Genomic DNA, 14859 nt, shown 5'->3' with positions numbered 1-14859 from the left:
TAGCCTTGTGACCTCAGCAGTCAGAAAATTCCCTTTATTACTATCAGTACTGCTCACCAGAAAAAGACCACCTCACAGAAGAAACCACTTTCTCTTTTTTTCCTCTCTAGCAGAAGTTCTGTGGCAAAAACTAGATCCTGAAAGCTAAGCAGCAGGGAGAGAAAGTAGAAATAAAAATGGAATTAAAAGTACTACTGCAGCACAGACCTGCTAATGAGTAATATTTGTAATTCCATAGCTGTAAGCCTGACCTCAGGACACCTGTAATACTGAATTTCAGTGCAGCAAAAGGCAAGAAGCAGCAGCCTCTTTGGCTACAAGAGTGAGATGTACTTCAGAAACATACCTGGAATCTTTACCTTAGTTCAGAGTGTCTCCCTCAGTTGATCTGAGTTTGGCCACAGGTACTGTTTTGTGCACTTGAGCTGAACTAAATCCCGTAATCAGATTATGGCTGAAGCAATGCACACTTCCAGTGGTGCACCACATTTGCATCAACCACTTGAATAACAGTGAGAATATTTGGATTTTTGCACTGACCCCATGTCCAAGGTTATCTTAGAAAGTGCAGAGAAGGGCAGATGGTGGTGGGGTGAAGACTAACATCAAAGGGAGCCCTGGGATACGTTTATGGAGCAGCATTGGGATTTAAGGGAGTTAAATTCTAGTTGAGGAAGTTATGTGCCAACTGTGCATAAAACATATCTGGTCTTTTCACTACTAAATAAAAACTATAATTTAGCCATTTTAATCCAGCTTTTCAATCTTGCATATGGTTGGAATAGATTCAGTACCCAACTGAGCCATCTGTCCAGTGAGCAAGCAGAGCTTCAACAGGCACGGGTCGTGGCAAAGGTAACAAAGGTTATCTGGGGCCAGATAACCTTGCTCTGAAACCAACAATGAAAAAATTTTGCCTCCACTACTTTGACTTTACCAGTCAGAACTAACTGGCCTAAAGCCAGTGCTGCAGCCTAAAGCTCTTGCATGACATTGATCTCACAACCTATCAGCCATTCTTTACAGACTCCAGGAGGATAGTGCTGAAACACTTGGTGTGTTCAAACACGGAGGACTAAATGGTTTTAAAGGTGTATAAATGCAAGTTAAGATGGTGTGGCTTCTGCTGTACCAACTTCTTATGATCTTTAAGTTAGTACAGAAAACTTAGTCAAAACATTTTTATTTACAATTTAAGCATGCACTGTTCTACTCCAACAGTAAAACTACTGGGAGAGCAATGGACAGGTCAGGGCATTTCATATGCTCCAACACTTGTAAAGAAAGTCACTTACACTTAGAAACAAATACAGTAGAGAGCACTAGGACAGTGCCTTTCTCAAGGACTTCACTTGCCATCAGGGCAGACACACTGATCTTCTTGTGAAACCTGGCACATCAGCCATGACCAGAAGGGCTGCTGCCAACAGCACTTCCATGTATGACGTGGAGGTATGGGCACTACAGGAACAAATGCTTGGGCAGGGAGCTTTGGGGAAAAAAAAAGTTCCTTCAGAACCTCTGTACAACACTTGTGCTTCAAACAAAAATCTGTGTTGTCAAGTGGCCACACTGACACCCATCTGTTTGAGATCTGCCAGCTGCAGCTGGCTGTTCCCATGGTGCATTCTCCTACCACAGCAGAGTTTCACCTTCAGCACACGTTTCATCTTCAAAAAAGAACTTTTAGTCAGAACCCAAATCTTCCATCTCGTCGTATCCGAACTCCTGTAGAACCTCCTGTCGGTATTTGTCCCACGTTCTTCTCCTGTAATATTGCTCCTCATCACTGGAGCTCTCTTCAGGCTCTACAAAAAGAGCATCAACACTTATAGATTATCCCTTCTTTTTAGTTAAATAAGTTAATCCGACTATTTTAAGGTACTTTTGGAACTAACAAAGTCTGAACAACTTCTGTATTAGGTGAGGTTTGAACTGTGCTTGGAGTACTCTGGGATGGGGACTTGAGAAGGCAGAGGCAGCATTTCACAACCATGTGGACCCAAGTCATCAACTCCTTCTCAAAGCAAGCAATCCTTTGCAATTGCAGCAGTCTGAAAATGACTTAATTTTGACTTTGCAAAAACACTCTTCTAGTTCCCAGAAAGATAATGTTCCTCTAAGCAGATTTTACCCATTTTAAGGGCAGAACACTACCCCAGCAGTGCTCAGTTAAGTTGCTTTTTTAGCATGAAAAAGAAGAGGATTTATGTGCACAGCATGAAAGCAAACAGCATTTATTATAGGTGTACCTTTTTCTCCATCTTCCTCGGGTAAGAATTCATCTTCTTCGGGATAATCATTCCGCCAGTTATTTTCATCATTTTCATCATCTTCATCTTCATACACTTCCTCTGGAACAGGATCATCATTTACCTGCATGTCAACACAAAACATAATGCTGGGAGTCTGTAGTGAATGTTAAGTGGGTTTTCATCCACCTGTGCAATACTATACAGATCAGAAAGAGCCAAGAGACACTCACTGATGGCACAAGGAATTCTGCAGTTACACAAAGGACACTGCAGAAAAATCGGACCTGTCACTGTGTTCACCATAACACTTCAAATCTGCTTTAGGTGAGAAATGAGTTCAGTTACATATTTACATGTTCCACTTCAGCATTTCAATGTTAATGTCTAACTTAATCCCACTCACTTCAGCAGTAGTGTTATAGATCAAGGAAAAGAAAAAGTAGCTTCAGGTTTCCAATATGTAAGTCTATTGATCACAGTATCTATAGAACAAAAGACTGAAGCTTACATTAAACTTCCTAACTCCACAGTCACTGAAGGACAATTCTACTAGGAAAAAGTATCTCATATGAAGGTTAAAGTCCAGTCTTCAAATACTGAAAAAGTTGTGTGTCTCCTTGCTCCTCTTTCCACTCAGACGTATTAACAATATTTCAATATTTTTACTTTGTTAATATTTAATACTTTAATTACTGCCTCCTAATCACAAGTGAGACGTGAATTACTCAAGTTTACATTTGTGTGCCAAAATGTAATTGGCAGTTTGAAACCAGATGGATTTTTCTGAGTACATGAGCACCATCCCTTCAGTTTTCATTGTCATATCATCATTTAATGAATGAACAGTAACCTGCAGGAACACAGCACACCAGAGGCCTAAGGCAGAAGTCGCTGAGCACATGTGTAGTGTCTATCTCAAAGGACCTTTCTTGGCATGTTTATTTGTGACCTTTCAATTTAAGAAAGATCCTTTTTTCCACACCCTTACCCATTCATATTCTTCTCTGTAGGGCTGTACAGAAAGGATATTTTCGATCCAACCAGGGGCTGATGTTTCCTTATAGTAGATGTCATAAACATACTCATCTTCCTTCTCACAGTGCTTTTTAGCATCTTCAGAAACATTTAAACGCTCACGGATCATCTCTACTGCATTGCAAAGAATCACATCTGGATCGATCTTCTGCTAAGAAAAAATAAAAAAATGCTTATTTCCACTCAAGTCATGCAGACAAAATCTTGGTTACAGCCACCAGTTTTCTTTGCAGCTAACTAAGGATGACATCCTGCAATCTGAGACCAAAACACTTTCCCACAGCAGGATCACAGTATTCAAGAACACTGAGCTGATTTGCTGACCTGGGGGTTGGCAGAGGTTACGCTGCAGTCTCCCACCATCTCCTCCTCTTGGACAATATCAAACAACTGGAATTTCCCACAGCAGTCCGAACTCTTATCAGCAGCACCGCTCTCCCCTTGTGAAGCATCTTCCTGTGCTCCAGAGCCTGCCCCGTGCCCATCAGTGTCAGCCCCAGCCCCTGTGGCAGGCACGGCTGTCTCAGCACAGGCGGGTCGGTGGCTGGCTATGACACGGTACCGGTTCTCCTTCCTCTTCTCCTGCCTGGAGGAGCGGAGCTCCTGGAGGATCCGCTGAGTGCTTCCCACAGGGGGCTGGAGCTCCTGGAGGATCCGCTGAGTGCTTCCCACAGGGGGCCGCAGGCTCTGAGCTGCTCTGTCCCGTGTGATGGCATCCTTAACGTACTTCTGAACTGGTTCATTCTGAGTAGAGGAACAAAAAGGAGGAGGAATATAATGACAGCATCAGCATAGTAAGTCCTACCCCTTCCTAGAAGGGATTAATGACTACTAGTAGTAGTGCAATAAGAACTGCAGCTCTAATATTCCTAACATCAAATTAACTTCTGCTATTGCTTTAAGCAACGCAACAATCAATATTCTCTTGATATCAGGAGAAAAAAGCAGAAGATATAGAAGGAAAGTTCTAAGACTGTTTCAATTTGATTTTTAAACTACTTTGTTGTATGGAATAACCGTCCAAACAAATGCCTTTGGAAGACCGCGATGGACCTGAATTTAAGGCAAAATATCCTTTACAATGTCCTATAAAGATCATTTCCCACGACATCCCAGTTTGATTCAATATAAAAGGCCGGATAGCGGATGGTAGTTGTTATCCTTGGAGGGCTGAGCTTCAGCACCTCAAACAGCAGACACTCGGGCTTCACTTGCTGACTGTTCTGTGGTCTCTGAGTGAGGAACAGCCTGTAAGTGCGAGAAGCGAGCGCTGAACAGGCTGTGCAGTGCCCGTCACTCTGTCCTGCCCCGCGCAGGGGCTGCCCCTCGGGCCCGGCACAGCACCCGCCGCTGCTCTCCGGGGCCGCACCCACAGGGACCCGAGAGACCCGCGGGAGCAGCACCAGGGCCAGCGAGAGCCTCCGGGAGCCCGGCTGGGCCGAGCCGGCCCCGCGGCCGCGCTACCTTGGAGGACACGGTCGCCACCAGCTTGAAGAGGCTCCGCTCCGGCAGCTCCTCGCGCCGCCGCTTGCAGGCGAGGAGCAGCGCCTCGGCCGGCTCGGAGCCGCCGCGCTTCCGCCGCACCCGCAGCACGGCCGCGGAGGACATGGCCCGGCACGGAGGGGAGGGAAGGGAAGGGGCGGGATCCCGGCGGGAAGGGGCGGGAGCCGGGCGGGGCCGGGGCGGCCGCGGTTCGCGCGGGGCGGTGGCAGCAGCGGCAGCGGTGGGTACCGGCCGGGCGCCGTGAGGGGGCTCGGCCCGGGGCTGCCGTGAGGGGGCTCGGCCCGGGGCTGCCGTGAGGGGGCTCTGTGCTGGGCTGCCGGGAGGGGGCGCGGCCGGGGCTGTGCCGTGAGGGGGCTCGCCCGGGGCTGCCGTGAGGGGGCTCGGCCCGGGGCTGCCGTGAGGGGGCTCGGCCCGGGGCTGCCGTGAGGGGGCTCGGCCCGGGGCTGCCGGCGGGAACAGCGGAGAGCGCCCTGTCCGCCCCCGCCGCAGCCCCGCGGGGCGGGAGGTCCGGGCCTGCCCCGGCCCCGGGCGCTGTGCGGGCTCTCGGCCCGGGCTCCGCTGGGCCCTCCCCCGGCACGGGCTGTGCCGGCACCCCGGGACAGGGCGGGAAGAGTTTTCCCTGAGGATTTACCGTGAGGGGATTTCTTTTTTGCGCTGAGGTTCCTGAGCGGGACTGGGTGACATGTTTTAGTTTAAAACATCGTTGTAGAGAAAGCGTAAAGCGGTCACTTGGCTTCTGGGCAAGGCAGGTGTAACAGGTACCCAGAGCTCAAGTGATGGCTGAAGTAACAGTTGTTTTCACTGGGAGTTTTGTTTTTGGTTTGTGGTTTTTTCACAGCCAGGGTCTGGTGTATTACACTGAAGTGAAAGCAGCAAAACTGCACGTAATACATCAATAATACAGAACAAGTTGAGACTGGTCATGAAGACCTTTTGTGGAAGAGCTAATCCAACCACTGGTGCCATGGAGTGGTTAGAGGAGGCTGAGGACTATGACTACCACCAGGAGATTGCCAGGTATGATGGAAAAAGGTGCTTGTTCCCCTAAAGCCACCAAAAAAGAGCAAACTCAGCTTGTTTTCATGTCAGTTTTGGGGTTTATCTTTGTAGAAGTTTTAAGGGCATGAGTTGATCAGACTGTAGGATAACCTAAATGTTAGTGAACGTGCCTGGTGTTGTACAGGGCAGAACTGTCAGTGTAAAATTTTGTGAACTATTCTCCAAATAAATTCCTTCTAAACTTTTTAAAATGTTTTCTGAGGTGCTGATCCTGATACTGACAATGACTGAGTTGTGGCAAAATGCATTGACTAAATTTCTTTTAAATCCCAGTGCAATAAATAATTGCCAGTTGTCTGTTACTCTACTAACTTTTTAAGGGTAGGTGGGAAGATTAGATTTTGGGGTATTTTTAAGTAGTGCAACCCGTGAAGAAATGGGGACCAAAGAAATTTAAATCTCTGTATTGGTCTGTATGACTCTGCATCTGTCCCAGCTGTTACTTTGCAGTTTGTCCATAGGTCTGTGTCTTGGATCATTGCTGAGGGGAGGGTATGTGCCAGCAATTAATTAATTCATTTATATGTCGATGGCCAGATCATTGAAATGACATTATTCCTCAGATTTGGTGAACAGTTCAGATGCTCAAAGAGCACGTCAGCTGTTTGGGCATTTATGGGCCATGGGGACCAGTTGCCTTAGTAAGAGGAAACAAGGGAGGCTCTCTGAGATCCTGCAGTTTGTGCTTTACAATATGGAATATTTTGACTGGAATTTTGTTGTTGTAGGTCACGCTATGCAGATATGCTTCATGATAAAGACAGAGTAAGTACAGAGGCCAAACCCTTCTGAATGGTAAGAAAATGGCCATTTCCTTTCTCTTGAATAACTGCCACTGCATGATTATATAGGTTTCTCTGAAAGATTAAATGATCACATTTTTGTACCCTTTAAGATACCAGAGCTGCTCTTAGATCAACAGATGCCTTCTTACATCTGACTTTTGTGTTCTGTTGTGTACTGAAGAACATGTTTACATTCAATAGCTGATTTTGCTGTTCTGTGTTTGACATTTTTGACAGAGCTCCTTAGGTGAAATTTCAGGGGCTGTAAAAGTGACTTTACTTACACTCCTGTAAAAATTCTCTTTATTCTTCTATGGTATTTTTACTATGTTTGCAGGCATGTTGAAGGCTGGAGTGAATAATTTAAATGTTCTGCTCTAGCCATTTAGTCAGTCGTTCCATCAATAACCTCTTGAAAGACTTCTTTGGTTCCTCCACAATGAGTCTTGAATTTATATTGAATTAAGACACATCAGTGGAATCAGGCATTTAATAAGCTGTGTAAAGACAGCAAGTTGTGTCTGAGTAATTAAAACAACTCTAGTGGAATTCTGTATATGGAGAGTGTTAACTAGAATTGTTCAGAAAGGGATCCAGCAGACCTTCCAAATGTGTTATGTTCAAAGGTAGTGTAATCTTTGGAAAGACTTGATAAATCATTTGGAAAGGAATGTCTTAACAATAGCTTATTAGAAAGGAAATATGGGCATACATTTCAGTGTGTATCCTGTAGCTGACAGGGGACACCATTTGGTTTTCTCCTGTTTTGATGCTGGTGTGCTTGTAGCCCCATTTAATGGTATGTAACCAAACCCCACTATTTACACATGTTGCTTCTCATGTATGAACATTTTTCAGCAGATGAAGAGAGGAATCTAAATCCAAGACACTGTAGCTCCTGTACTGTCAGAGTCAGTTTATGATTATTTGAATGCTGCTGCAGGGGAAAATTTTTTTATTATTTGCTCCAGAAAATGTATCACATTTGGAAATTATGCATGTGGTCTGAATAGCTGACTGATCAATGACAGTGTGAACTTGGTGATAGAAGTTGATGTGCTTTAAATGGACTGATCCCACCAGATACACTTGCTTTTGCTGAAGATGGCTTTGGTGTGACTGTAAGGCATAAAGAATGTCTCCAGGCCTTTTTCTGCTTATAAAGTTGTGGTTGGAGAATTCAAGACTTCTGCACAAAAATGGAAAGTGTAAATGGATTAAAGGTTTTTCTTCTCCCCAGAATGTGAAGTACTACCAAGGTATCCGTGCTGCAGTGAGCAGGGTGAAGGAGAGAGGTGACAAAGCAATAGTTCTGGACATAGGCACGGGCACAGGACTCCTGGCCATGATGGCAGCTTCAGCTGGGGCAGATTTCTGCTATGCAGTCGAGGTGAGCATCTGGTAGGGGCTGCACATGTGCTGCATGTGTGTTCAGAGCTGCCTTTGCAGGCTTCAGTGCAGTTCTGGCTGCACAATCAGTGGACTGCATGCATTTGTTATTTTCTGTGGTGGCTTCTGAAGAGCAAACTCGAGCCTTTCATGTGTCAAAACCACCTAGGTCTTGCAAGAACATAGTTGAAAAGGTATAGTATATTTTTCATTTTTAGGACAGTTTCTGTAAATGTACAGATTGAAATTTCTGAGTCAAGTTTTCTGGTATTTCATTGTCTCTACTTTTTATCAAAAGTCAAGTGTAATATAGAGCTTCAACCGTGTTTTTGAAAAATGTCAGTATTTTCTAACCATATTGCTGATCTTTAGAAGTTTTAACTCTTGGAGATGGATTCTCAGACCACTTAATCATAACATGAACCACGTTGTAATAAGGAGGCCATTTCATGAACGGACTTTTCCATCTCTCTGGGATGAGATAGAACATCTCCTTTTTTATTGGCACTTAAGAAACATCCTGATGGTCATTAACAGCCAATACTCATATTAAGGATAACGACAGGAACATTTTGGCCAGTTTAGGGTTTTTTTGATGCATTTGAGGAAACAAAGAGAAGATCTACTTGTCTGTAGGGTCTAGTTGAAAGAGTACTGTGGGATTTCTACCCAAGTAGACATCTATGTTGGTTTTTTAATTTAAAATTTTATCTGATGATCATTTTTCAGGACGGTCCTCTTTCATGTAGACACACAGGAAGCCATCAGAGAGGTTTGTGCTGGTTTCCAGAGTGGCCACAAGTGTCTTAGTAAAGTCATGTGACTGGATGGAACACTGAAAATTTTTGAGTTTAAAAACTGGATATGAACATTAAACCCTTTCAACATATTCTTGGTCATTTTGTTATTTTTGCTGTGAAGGAAACAAAAATTCTTTTCACATTTATGCTGTTAATAAAAGCAGATTTTTGGCATACTTCAGTGACTGTTTCAGTGCTGATTGTTTTGAGTTCATTTATTTATTTAGATATTATCTTGGGCACATGTAAGTCTCTTGTGGCTTCTCTTGATGGATATACATATTTTTCCAAAGAAATAAATAAGTTTGCTTAATGTGAATGCTAAAATACTCTTAATGTGTGTTCTTGTCTTTCAAAAGTTCAGTTGGAACAGCTTTGGGAGACAGCTGATACTCAGTTGGTAACAGTGACATTGGAGCTCTATGAATTTTTCAGGCAAGGCTCGCTGTCTTGTTTCATGGACTTCAGACATGGGAGAAGATACAGAAGTTGTTCATTTGTTTCAGAACTAAATATGTTGCATTTTGTGCCGGTGTCCTTCCACTTTGGAAAGCTGATGTGATCTACCGTTTTGCTACACTCTTGCCATTCACAGGTTTTCAGGCCCATGGCTAACGCTGCTGTGAAGATAGTGGAGAAAAATGGTTTTTCTGACAAGATCAAGGTAATCAACAAGCACTCCACTGAAGTCACAGTTGGCCCAGGTGAGAAAAATAGGCTAGGCTTAAAAAAACTGGCAAGTGGCTGAACACCATGAAGGAGGATGTCTTATTCTCCATGTGTCTGCAATCAAAACTCAGGCAGGGTCTGCAGCACAGGTGTTTTGAGGAGTGGCTGAGGGGCCTGGGGCTGTTGTTCAGCCTGGAGCAAAGGAGGCAGAGGGGACACCTCATGGCTCTGCAGCTGTCTGAGAGGAGGCTGTAATCAGGGGTTGAGTTCTTCTCCCACATAACAAGTGACAGGACAAAGGATGTGACCTCAGGTTGTGCCAGGCATGTTTAGATTGGATAGTAGGAAAAAATGTTTTACGGAAAGGGTTGTAAAGCATGGAGCAGAGTGTCCAGGGAAGGGCTGGAGTCACCATCCCTGGAAGTGTTTGAACAACGTGGATGTGGCACTTGGGGACAGGCTGGAATTGTGAACGTGGTGGCGGTGCTGGGTTGATGGTTGGACTTGGTCTTTTCCAACCTCAACTGTTCTGTTACTCTAGAAAGTAATATTAGAAACTTACTTCAAAAGGAAGTGTTCTAGTGATATTTCAGTAGTCATTTGTATTTCATAGTAGACTTCTAAAGGAAAATAATTTGCAATCTTCAGCAGATTCTTTAACAGGAATAAGTTTTTTAATTACTTGTGTTCTTAGGATAGCATTTTCTTGAAAGACTTATATAAAGGCTCAACATTACAATATTAATTTGTATCTTTTAGATGGAGATATGGAATGTCGTGCAAACATCCTGGTCACAGAATTGTTTGATACAGAGCTGATAGGAGAAGGAGCTTTACCAACATATGAGCACGCACACAAATACCTTGTACAGGTAAGAAAATAGAAAATGATGGTGTGTCACATCTATCTCTAGGGAAATCCTTCTGTCTTTTTTTTGGACTAAGATAGAGATTATACTTAGGCTTCTGCATCCCTTGGTAAATACACCATCAGCTGTGTGTTTCTTATTCAATGAATAATTTACTAGGCTCATTCCTGGAATAAAGCTACTTGAGTTCATATTGTAAATCACAGGCTCTGAAATCACACCTAGATGCTTTGTGTTGAAACCAACAACTTGCTGGTTAACAGATGCCTTTTGGTTATGATTTGAAGCTCTCCTTAATAACAGCCTTGTTCCAAGCTGTTTTAGAAAAATTAAATCCTTGTAAATTTGATGGGCTTCACCTTCTGAGCATTGCTTTGGTTTTGGTAGGTTTTGTTTCCTGTCATGCTCTTACTACTCCATATGCTTTTTGCCTGTGGAAATATTTTAAATACTGTTATCTAGTATCCTTCATGGACATATAATCTATAGGTGTAAGTTTAGGACTTCCTCTTTTACCTTTTCTAATACTATCCTTTAATAAAATGTGGATGGCAAAACTTTATTTAGGTTTCTAATTTTAGTTTCACCTTTCTGATGTTACAGAAGTCTCCAAAATAACTTGTGTTTAAGATTTCAAAGCTCCCAGTCCAACTTTTCTTTAAATGGTTTTGCATTTCAATTGGTTTAATTCTCATTCATGTTAATAAATCTAACCCATTGAGTGTATTTACCCTTTGTTTTGAACACTCAGGAAGGATGTGAGGCAGTGCCTCACAGGGCAACAGTGTATGTCCAGTTGGTGGAATCCAAAAGAATGTGGGCCTGGAACAAACTGTTTCCCATTCATGTTGAAGCAGAGGATGGTGAAAAAATTATTGTTCCCCCTTCAGAAATGGAGAATTGTCCAGGTGTTCCTTCTGTTTGTGATATCCAACTGAACCAGGTGCCCTCAAGTGACTTCACTGCCCTTAGTGATGTGGTGACAATGTTCAGGTAAGGGAGACGTTGCTTTGGTCAAGACAAACTTGTCCTGTTATGCCTTTCCTAGAAGTTGTGTGTTAGCCTAGGAAGCTGGTGAGAATTTCTGAAGAATGCTGAACTGTATCTTTTTACAATTCTTATGCCTCTCTGCAGTGTGGATTTCAGTAAGCCAGTACAGAGTGCTTCAACCTCCTATAGAGTGCAGCTGGAGCCTGTTAGATCTGGGAAGGCACAAATTGTCCTTTCCTGGTGGGACATTGGCATGGACCCCTCTGGGATGATAAACTGCACAATGGCTCCCTACTGGGTAAACCCCACTTCTGCTTTGCAGGTAAACCACTGAGCCTTCAGATAGCACTGTCATGGCTGTGAGCAGCTATCCTGAGGAAACGCCTTACTGGGTGTCTTACTTTGTTTGTGTACTCTCCACTGACTGTGACTGGTTCCTAAGGGTGTGTGTCTGTCCCTTTGCAGTGGAGGGATCACTGGATGCAGTGTGTGTACTTCCTGCTCTTTGTTTGCTCTCTATTGACTGTGACTGGTTCCTAAGGGTGTGTGTCTGTCCCTTTGCAGTGGAGGGATCACTGGATGCAGTGTGTGTACTTCCTGCCACGGGAGGAGCAGGTGCTGCAGGGGGAGCAGGTGCTGCTGACTGCCCGTCGGGATGAGTACTGCCTGTGGTACTCCCTGCAGAGAGCCAGGTAATGATACTGCCTGTGGTACTCCCTGCAGAGAGCCAGGTAATGATACTGCCTGTGGTACTCCCTGCAGAGAGCCAGGTAACAGCTCTGGGGGGGAAAGGGCTGCTGTTCACTCCAGGCTTGAGCACCTGCTGCTCTTAGAGCATGTTTTTGTAGAAGAGCAAGAGAAGAACCTAAAGACTAGAAAATTATGCAGAGCTGCTTCATGGGCTATGTACAGGTGCAAAATACACATTATGCATAAAAACGTAGTTGGACTGTGACAGAGAAACAAAAACACTCCTGGTTGATTCCTGGAAATCCTAAAATACAGCTCAGCTGAGCTGGCATGTAGGTAAAGAAGTGAAATAATAATTCTGTCTCCATTTTCTGTTTTCTTAGCACTGTGTTTTTGAGATTGCTACCTTTTTCTCGGGTTAAAAGGAGCTTAATCACGTTGGTTGTGATGGCAGTAGCAGCTAACATGTTTAAAAATCAGTGCTAGCTATAAAATGTCTGAATTTCCTATGCCTTTTTTACTTAGGAATGCAAACGAGTACCTTTTTTCTAAAAGAACAAAACCTAAAAACCTAGCCATCACAGTTAGTGGGTGGGTTTCTTGGTTGTGAAGGTGAAAATTGGTTCTTTTTGGCCTCTCTTTGTTTGGAAATGCAAAGTTACAAAAATGTCATTGAAGAACTAGTAACTTTGAAAAAGTAACAGCAGAGTCCCTATGGATTAGTGTGCACTGTGGCCCAAACGCACAAGTGTAGCTGTTTGCTGTCTCTGGTGCCGTAGTTAACACTTCATTGACGTCTCTTACAGAGCAGAGGAGGCTGAAGCAGCCGGTGGTGTGGAGAGCCCTGTGTGCAGGTGTCACGCTCACCTGCTGTGGAACAGGCCTCGCTTTGGGCAGCTGAACGACCAGGCCCGGACACGCCAGTACATCAGGGCACTGAGGACAGTGAGTGCCTGTTCCTGCAGGTTTTTTCAGCTTCTGTGATGGATGCACGTGTTGTTTTATTTGCAGAAATTATTTATGGAGTTTGTTTCTTCCCTGCAAAGGACTTTGCTCACCAAGTATATTTTTTTTTCCATCAGCGGATCTAGGTCGTATTTTTGTCATGAAAACTTCAGTGTTACATTTTTAAATTGTAAGCAACCATTTCTGCATAGGAACTTGTAGCATCTCTGGTTTTTTTGTTAAAAGTAGTATTGGTAGTTGAATAAAGATACCCAATACATTTTTGTGCAAACTTTTTCACACCTAAGCCAAGGGGACTACATGAGCATTTTTTACCCTTATTTTACATGGAAATGTATAAAGTGGGGAAAACTTTTTCATCTGGAATAGGAATAACAATGACTGTTTATTTTCTGTAGGTTCTGAACACAGATAGTGTTTGCCTTTGTATCAGTGATGGCAGTCTGCTGCCTGTGCTGGCTCACTGTCTTGGAGCAAAGCAGGTACAATACTTCCTCCTGTTTTCAAATTTTTACATTTTAGCTTGGTATTTTTCTCTGTATAGTTCATTTTCAGCTCATTATTACACTGAGTCTGCGTGTAAATGAGAGCTGAGAGCTGCCTGGCTGTCTCACTTATGTGTCTGTGCCTTACTTGGTGTATCCTGTCATGGGGCTCTTCAACCTAAGATCTCTTGCAGTTGGACTGAATATCTGGGAATGTGTAATGTAATATAATCCTGAGGAGTGTAGCGTATTGCCTAGCTTTTCACCAATTATGAACAAAACTTCATTTTTTTTCTTACTGCAAAGGCCTCTGAGCACTTTCCATCTGATCCAGTCAGGTGGTTAAACACTGTTAAACACTGCTCACAGGGAGTGAGCACCGCTGGAGCTTGATTTGGCACACTGGCAATATGCTTGCATTTGTTCAGGAGTAAATGTGTGCCTAGAGCAAATGTGCATCTCAAAAAAGGAAAATAAAATATTTGCATTTTGTTTGTGGTTTTTTTCTTGTATGGCTGTGAAAACAGCATTATTTAGCCTGTAGTTATTGGGGGTGTTTAGTTGTTAAAAAGGTTTGTGGCAGTGGGCTGTGGAATAGATGCATGGTTCTTGTGAACTGTGCTCACTAGGGCATCAAAGTGTTCCTTCATTGTTTAGTTAACATATTCTTTTAATTAAAAGCTATAAAGCTAGTTTCACTAATTGTTGTGTGTTTTCATTAGGTGTTCACAGTAGAAAACTCTGGTGTGTCCTGTTCTGTCATGGAGAAAGTGAGTATTCCATTTTCTGTTAAAGCAGTAAATGGTGTTACTGAGGCCAGAGCTGATGCCTTTGTTTGTTGTTCTTGCATCAATTGTTTAGAAGTTCAGTCGGTTTAATGAATGTGTTTGAGGATGCTGTTTGCTCTTAGGAGACACAGGCAGTGGCTCTTCACTGCAAGTGCTGTTCCAGCTGCTGCCCTGGGGAAGGGCACAAAAGGCTCTGCCAGTGAAGTGGAGGCTGTTCAGGAGAGGCAGCTGGTGTCTGAGAAGTGAATGGAAACAGCTTGCTGGAGTCATCCTTGGCTGTGGCTCTTTTAGTTGGCACTGGGTATTTGAAAGAGGTCTGGCTCAGCCCGTGGCTCAGGAGTACAAAACAGGAACAGCAGGCACGTGAGGACCCAAACCTGGTCTCAGGCAGAAGCCAAATATGCACTGTATTCATAGCTGAAGTGATTCTTACCTTTCTTGACTGTTGTTCCTATATGTTTCAAAGCACAAATGAAAGAAAGTGAGACAATTTCGGTGTTACCTGCCTTTTTATATACTTGTGTGAAAGAATATGGAGGGCACGTGCTTTAGTTCACTGGGTGTGACACGTTGGCT

The 14859-nt window shown here is 43.7% G+C and overlaps 2 protein-coding genes across 10 annotated transcripts in view; one reads left to right on the top strand and one right to left on the bottom strand.

Moving 5' to 3' along the window:
• Positions 1 to 13: 13 nt before the first annotated feature.
• SLC7A6OS (solute carrier family 7 member 6 opposite strand) lies at positions 14 to 4970 on the bottom strand. Of its 2 annotated transcripts, none has more exons than XM_039382574.1 (5): positions 4755 to 4970; positions 3615 to 4034; positions 3244 to 3441; positions 2253 to 2376; positions 14 to 1808 (listed from the first exon to the last, which is right to left on the bottom strand). In XM_039382574.1, the coding sequence occupies exons 1-5, from the start codon at positions 4896 to 4898 to the stop codon at positions 1687 to 1689; spliced, it is 1008 nt and encodes a 335-aa protein (XP_039238508.1). In that variant the 5' UTR covers positions 4899 to 4970; the 3' UTR covers positions 14 to 1686. The 2 variants fall into 2 exon arrangements, with proteins under 2 accessions (XP_039238508.1, XP_027605851.1); XM_027750050.2 differs by having other exon boundaries at positions 3244 to 3438; positions 4755 to 4968.
• The window catches only part of PRMT7 (protein arginine methyltransferase 7), a 27475-nt gene continuing 16597 nt past the window's right edge, over positions 3982 to 14859 (top strand). For 5 of the 8 annotated variants that reach the window (XM_039382550.1, XM_039382544.1, XM_039382547.1 and 2 more), the window contains exons 1-11: positions 5190 to 5810; positions 6581 to 6617; positions 7878 to 8027; positions 9422 to 9530; positions 10255 to 10367; positions 11116 to 11357; positions 11499 to 11676; positions 11919 to 12046; positions 12851 to 12989; positions 13409 to 13492; positions 14218 to 14265. In XM_039382550.1, coding sequence (XP_039238484.1) covers positions 5716 to 5810; positions 6581 to 6617; positions 7878 to 8027; positions 9422 to 9530; positions 10255 to 10367; positions 11116 to 11357; positions 11499 to 11676; positions 11919 to 12046; positions 12851 to 12989; positions 13409 to 13492; positions 14218 to 14265 — 1323 coding nt within the window. In that variant the 5' untranslated portion in view covers positions 5190 to 5715. Of the gene's footprint in view, positions 4085 to 4975; positions 5014 to 5189; positions 5811 to 6580; positions 6618 to 7877; positions 8028 to 9421; positions 9531 to 10254; positions 10368 to 11115; positions 11358 to 11498; positions 11677 to 11918; positions 12047 to 12850; positions 12990 to 13408; positions 13493 to 14217; positions 14266 to 14859 lie in introns of those variants that run through there. The other 3 variants (XM_039382549.1, XM_027750016.2, XM_039382548.1) reach the window with 3 other exon arrangements.

This window comes from Pipra filicauda, unplaced genomic scaffold (genome assembly GCF_003945595.2).
Source record: "Pipra filicauda isolate LSUMZ 115617 unplaced genomic scaffold, ASM394559v2 scaffold273_size1055052_pilon, whole genome shotgun sequence".
In the NCBI taxonomy this organism is placed as follows: domain Eukaryota; kingdom Metazoa; phylum Chordata; class Aves; order Passeriformes; family Pipridae; genus Pipra; species Pipra filicauda.
The sequence above is the reverse complement of the archived record's forward strand: the minus strand, read 5'-3'. Positions and strand labels throughout refer to the sequence as shown.

Excerpts from the sequence above, each read along its gene's own strand:
- SLC7A6OS (XM_039382574.1), bottom strand. The coding sequence starts at position 4,898 with ATGTCCTCCGCGGCCGTGCTGCGGGTGCGGCGGAAGCGCGGCGGCTCC. Across the intron at positions 3,442-3,614 it reads TAACCTCTGCCAACCCCCAG|CAGAAGATCGATCCAGATGT; the intron begins GTCAGCAAATCA and ends ATTTTTTCTTAG. Across the intron at positions 2,377-3,243 it reads ACAGAGAAGAATATGAATGG|GTAAATGATGATCCTGTTCC; the intron begins GTAAGGGTGTGG and ends GTTGACATGCAG.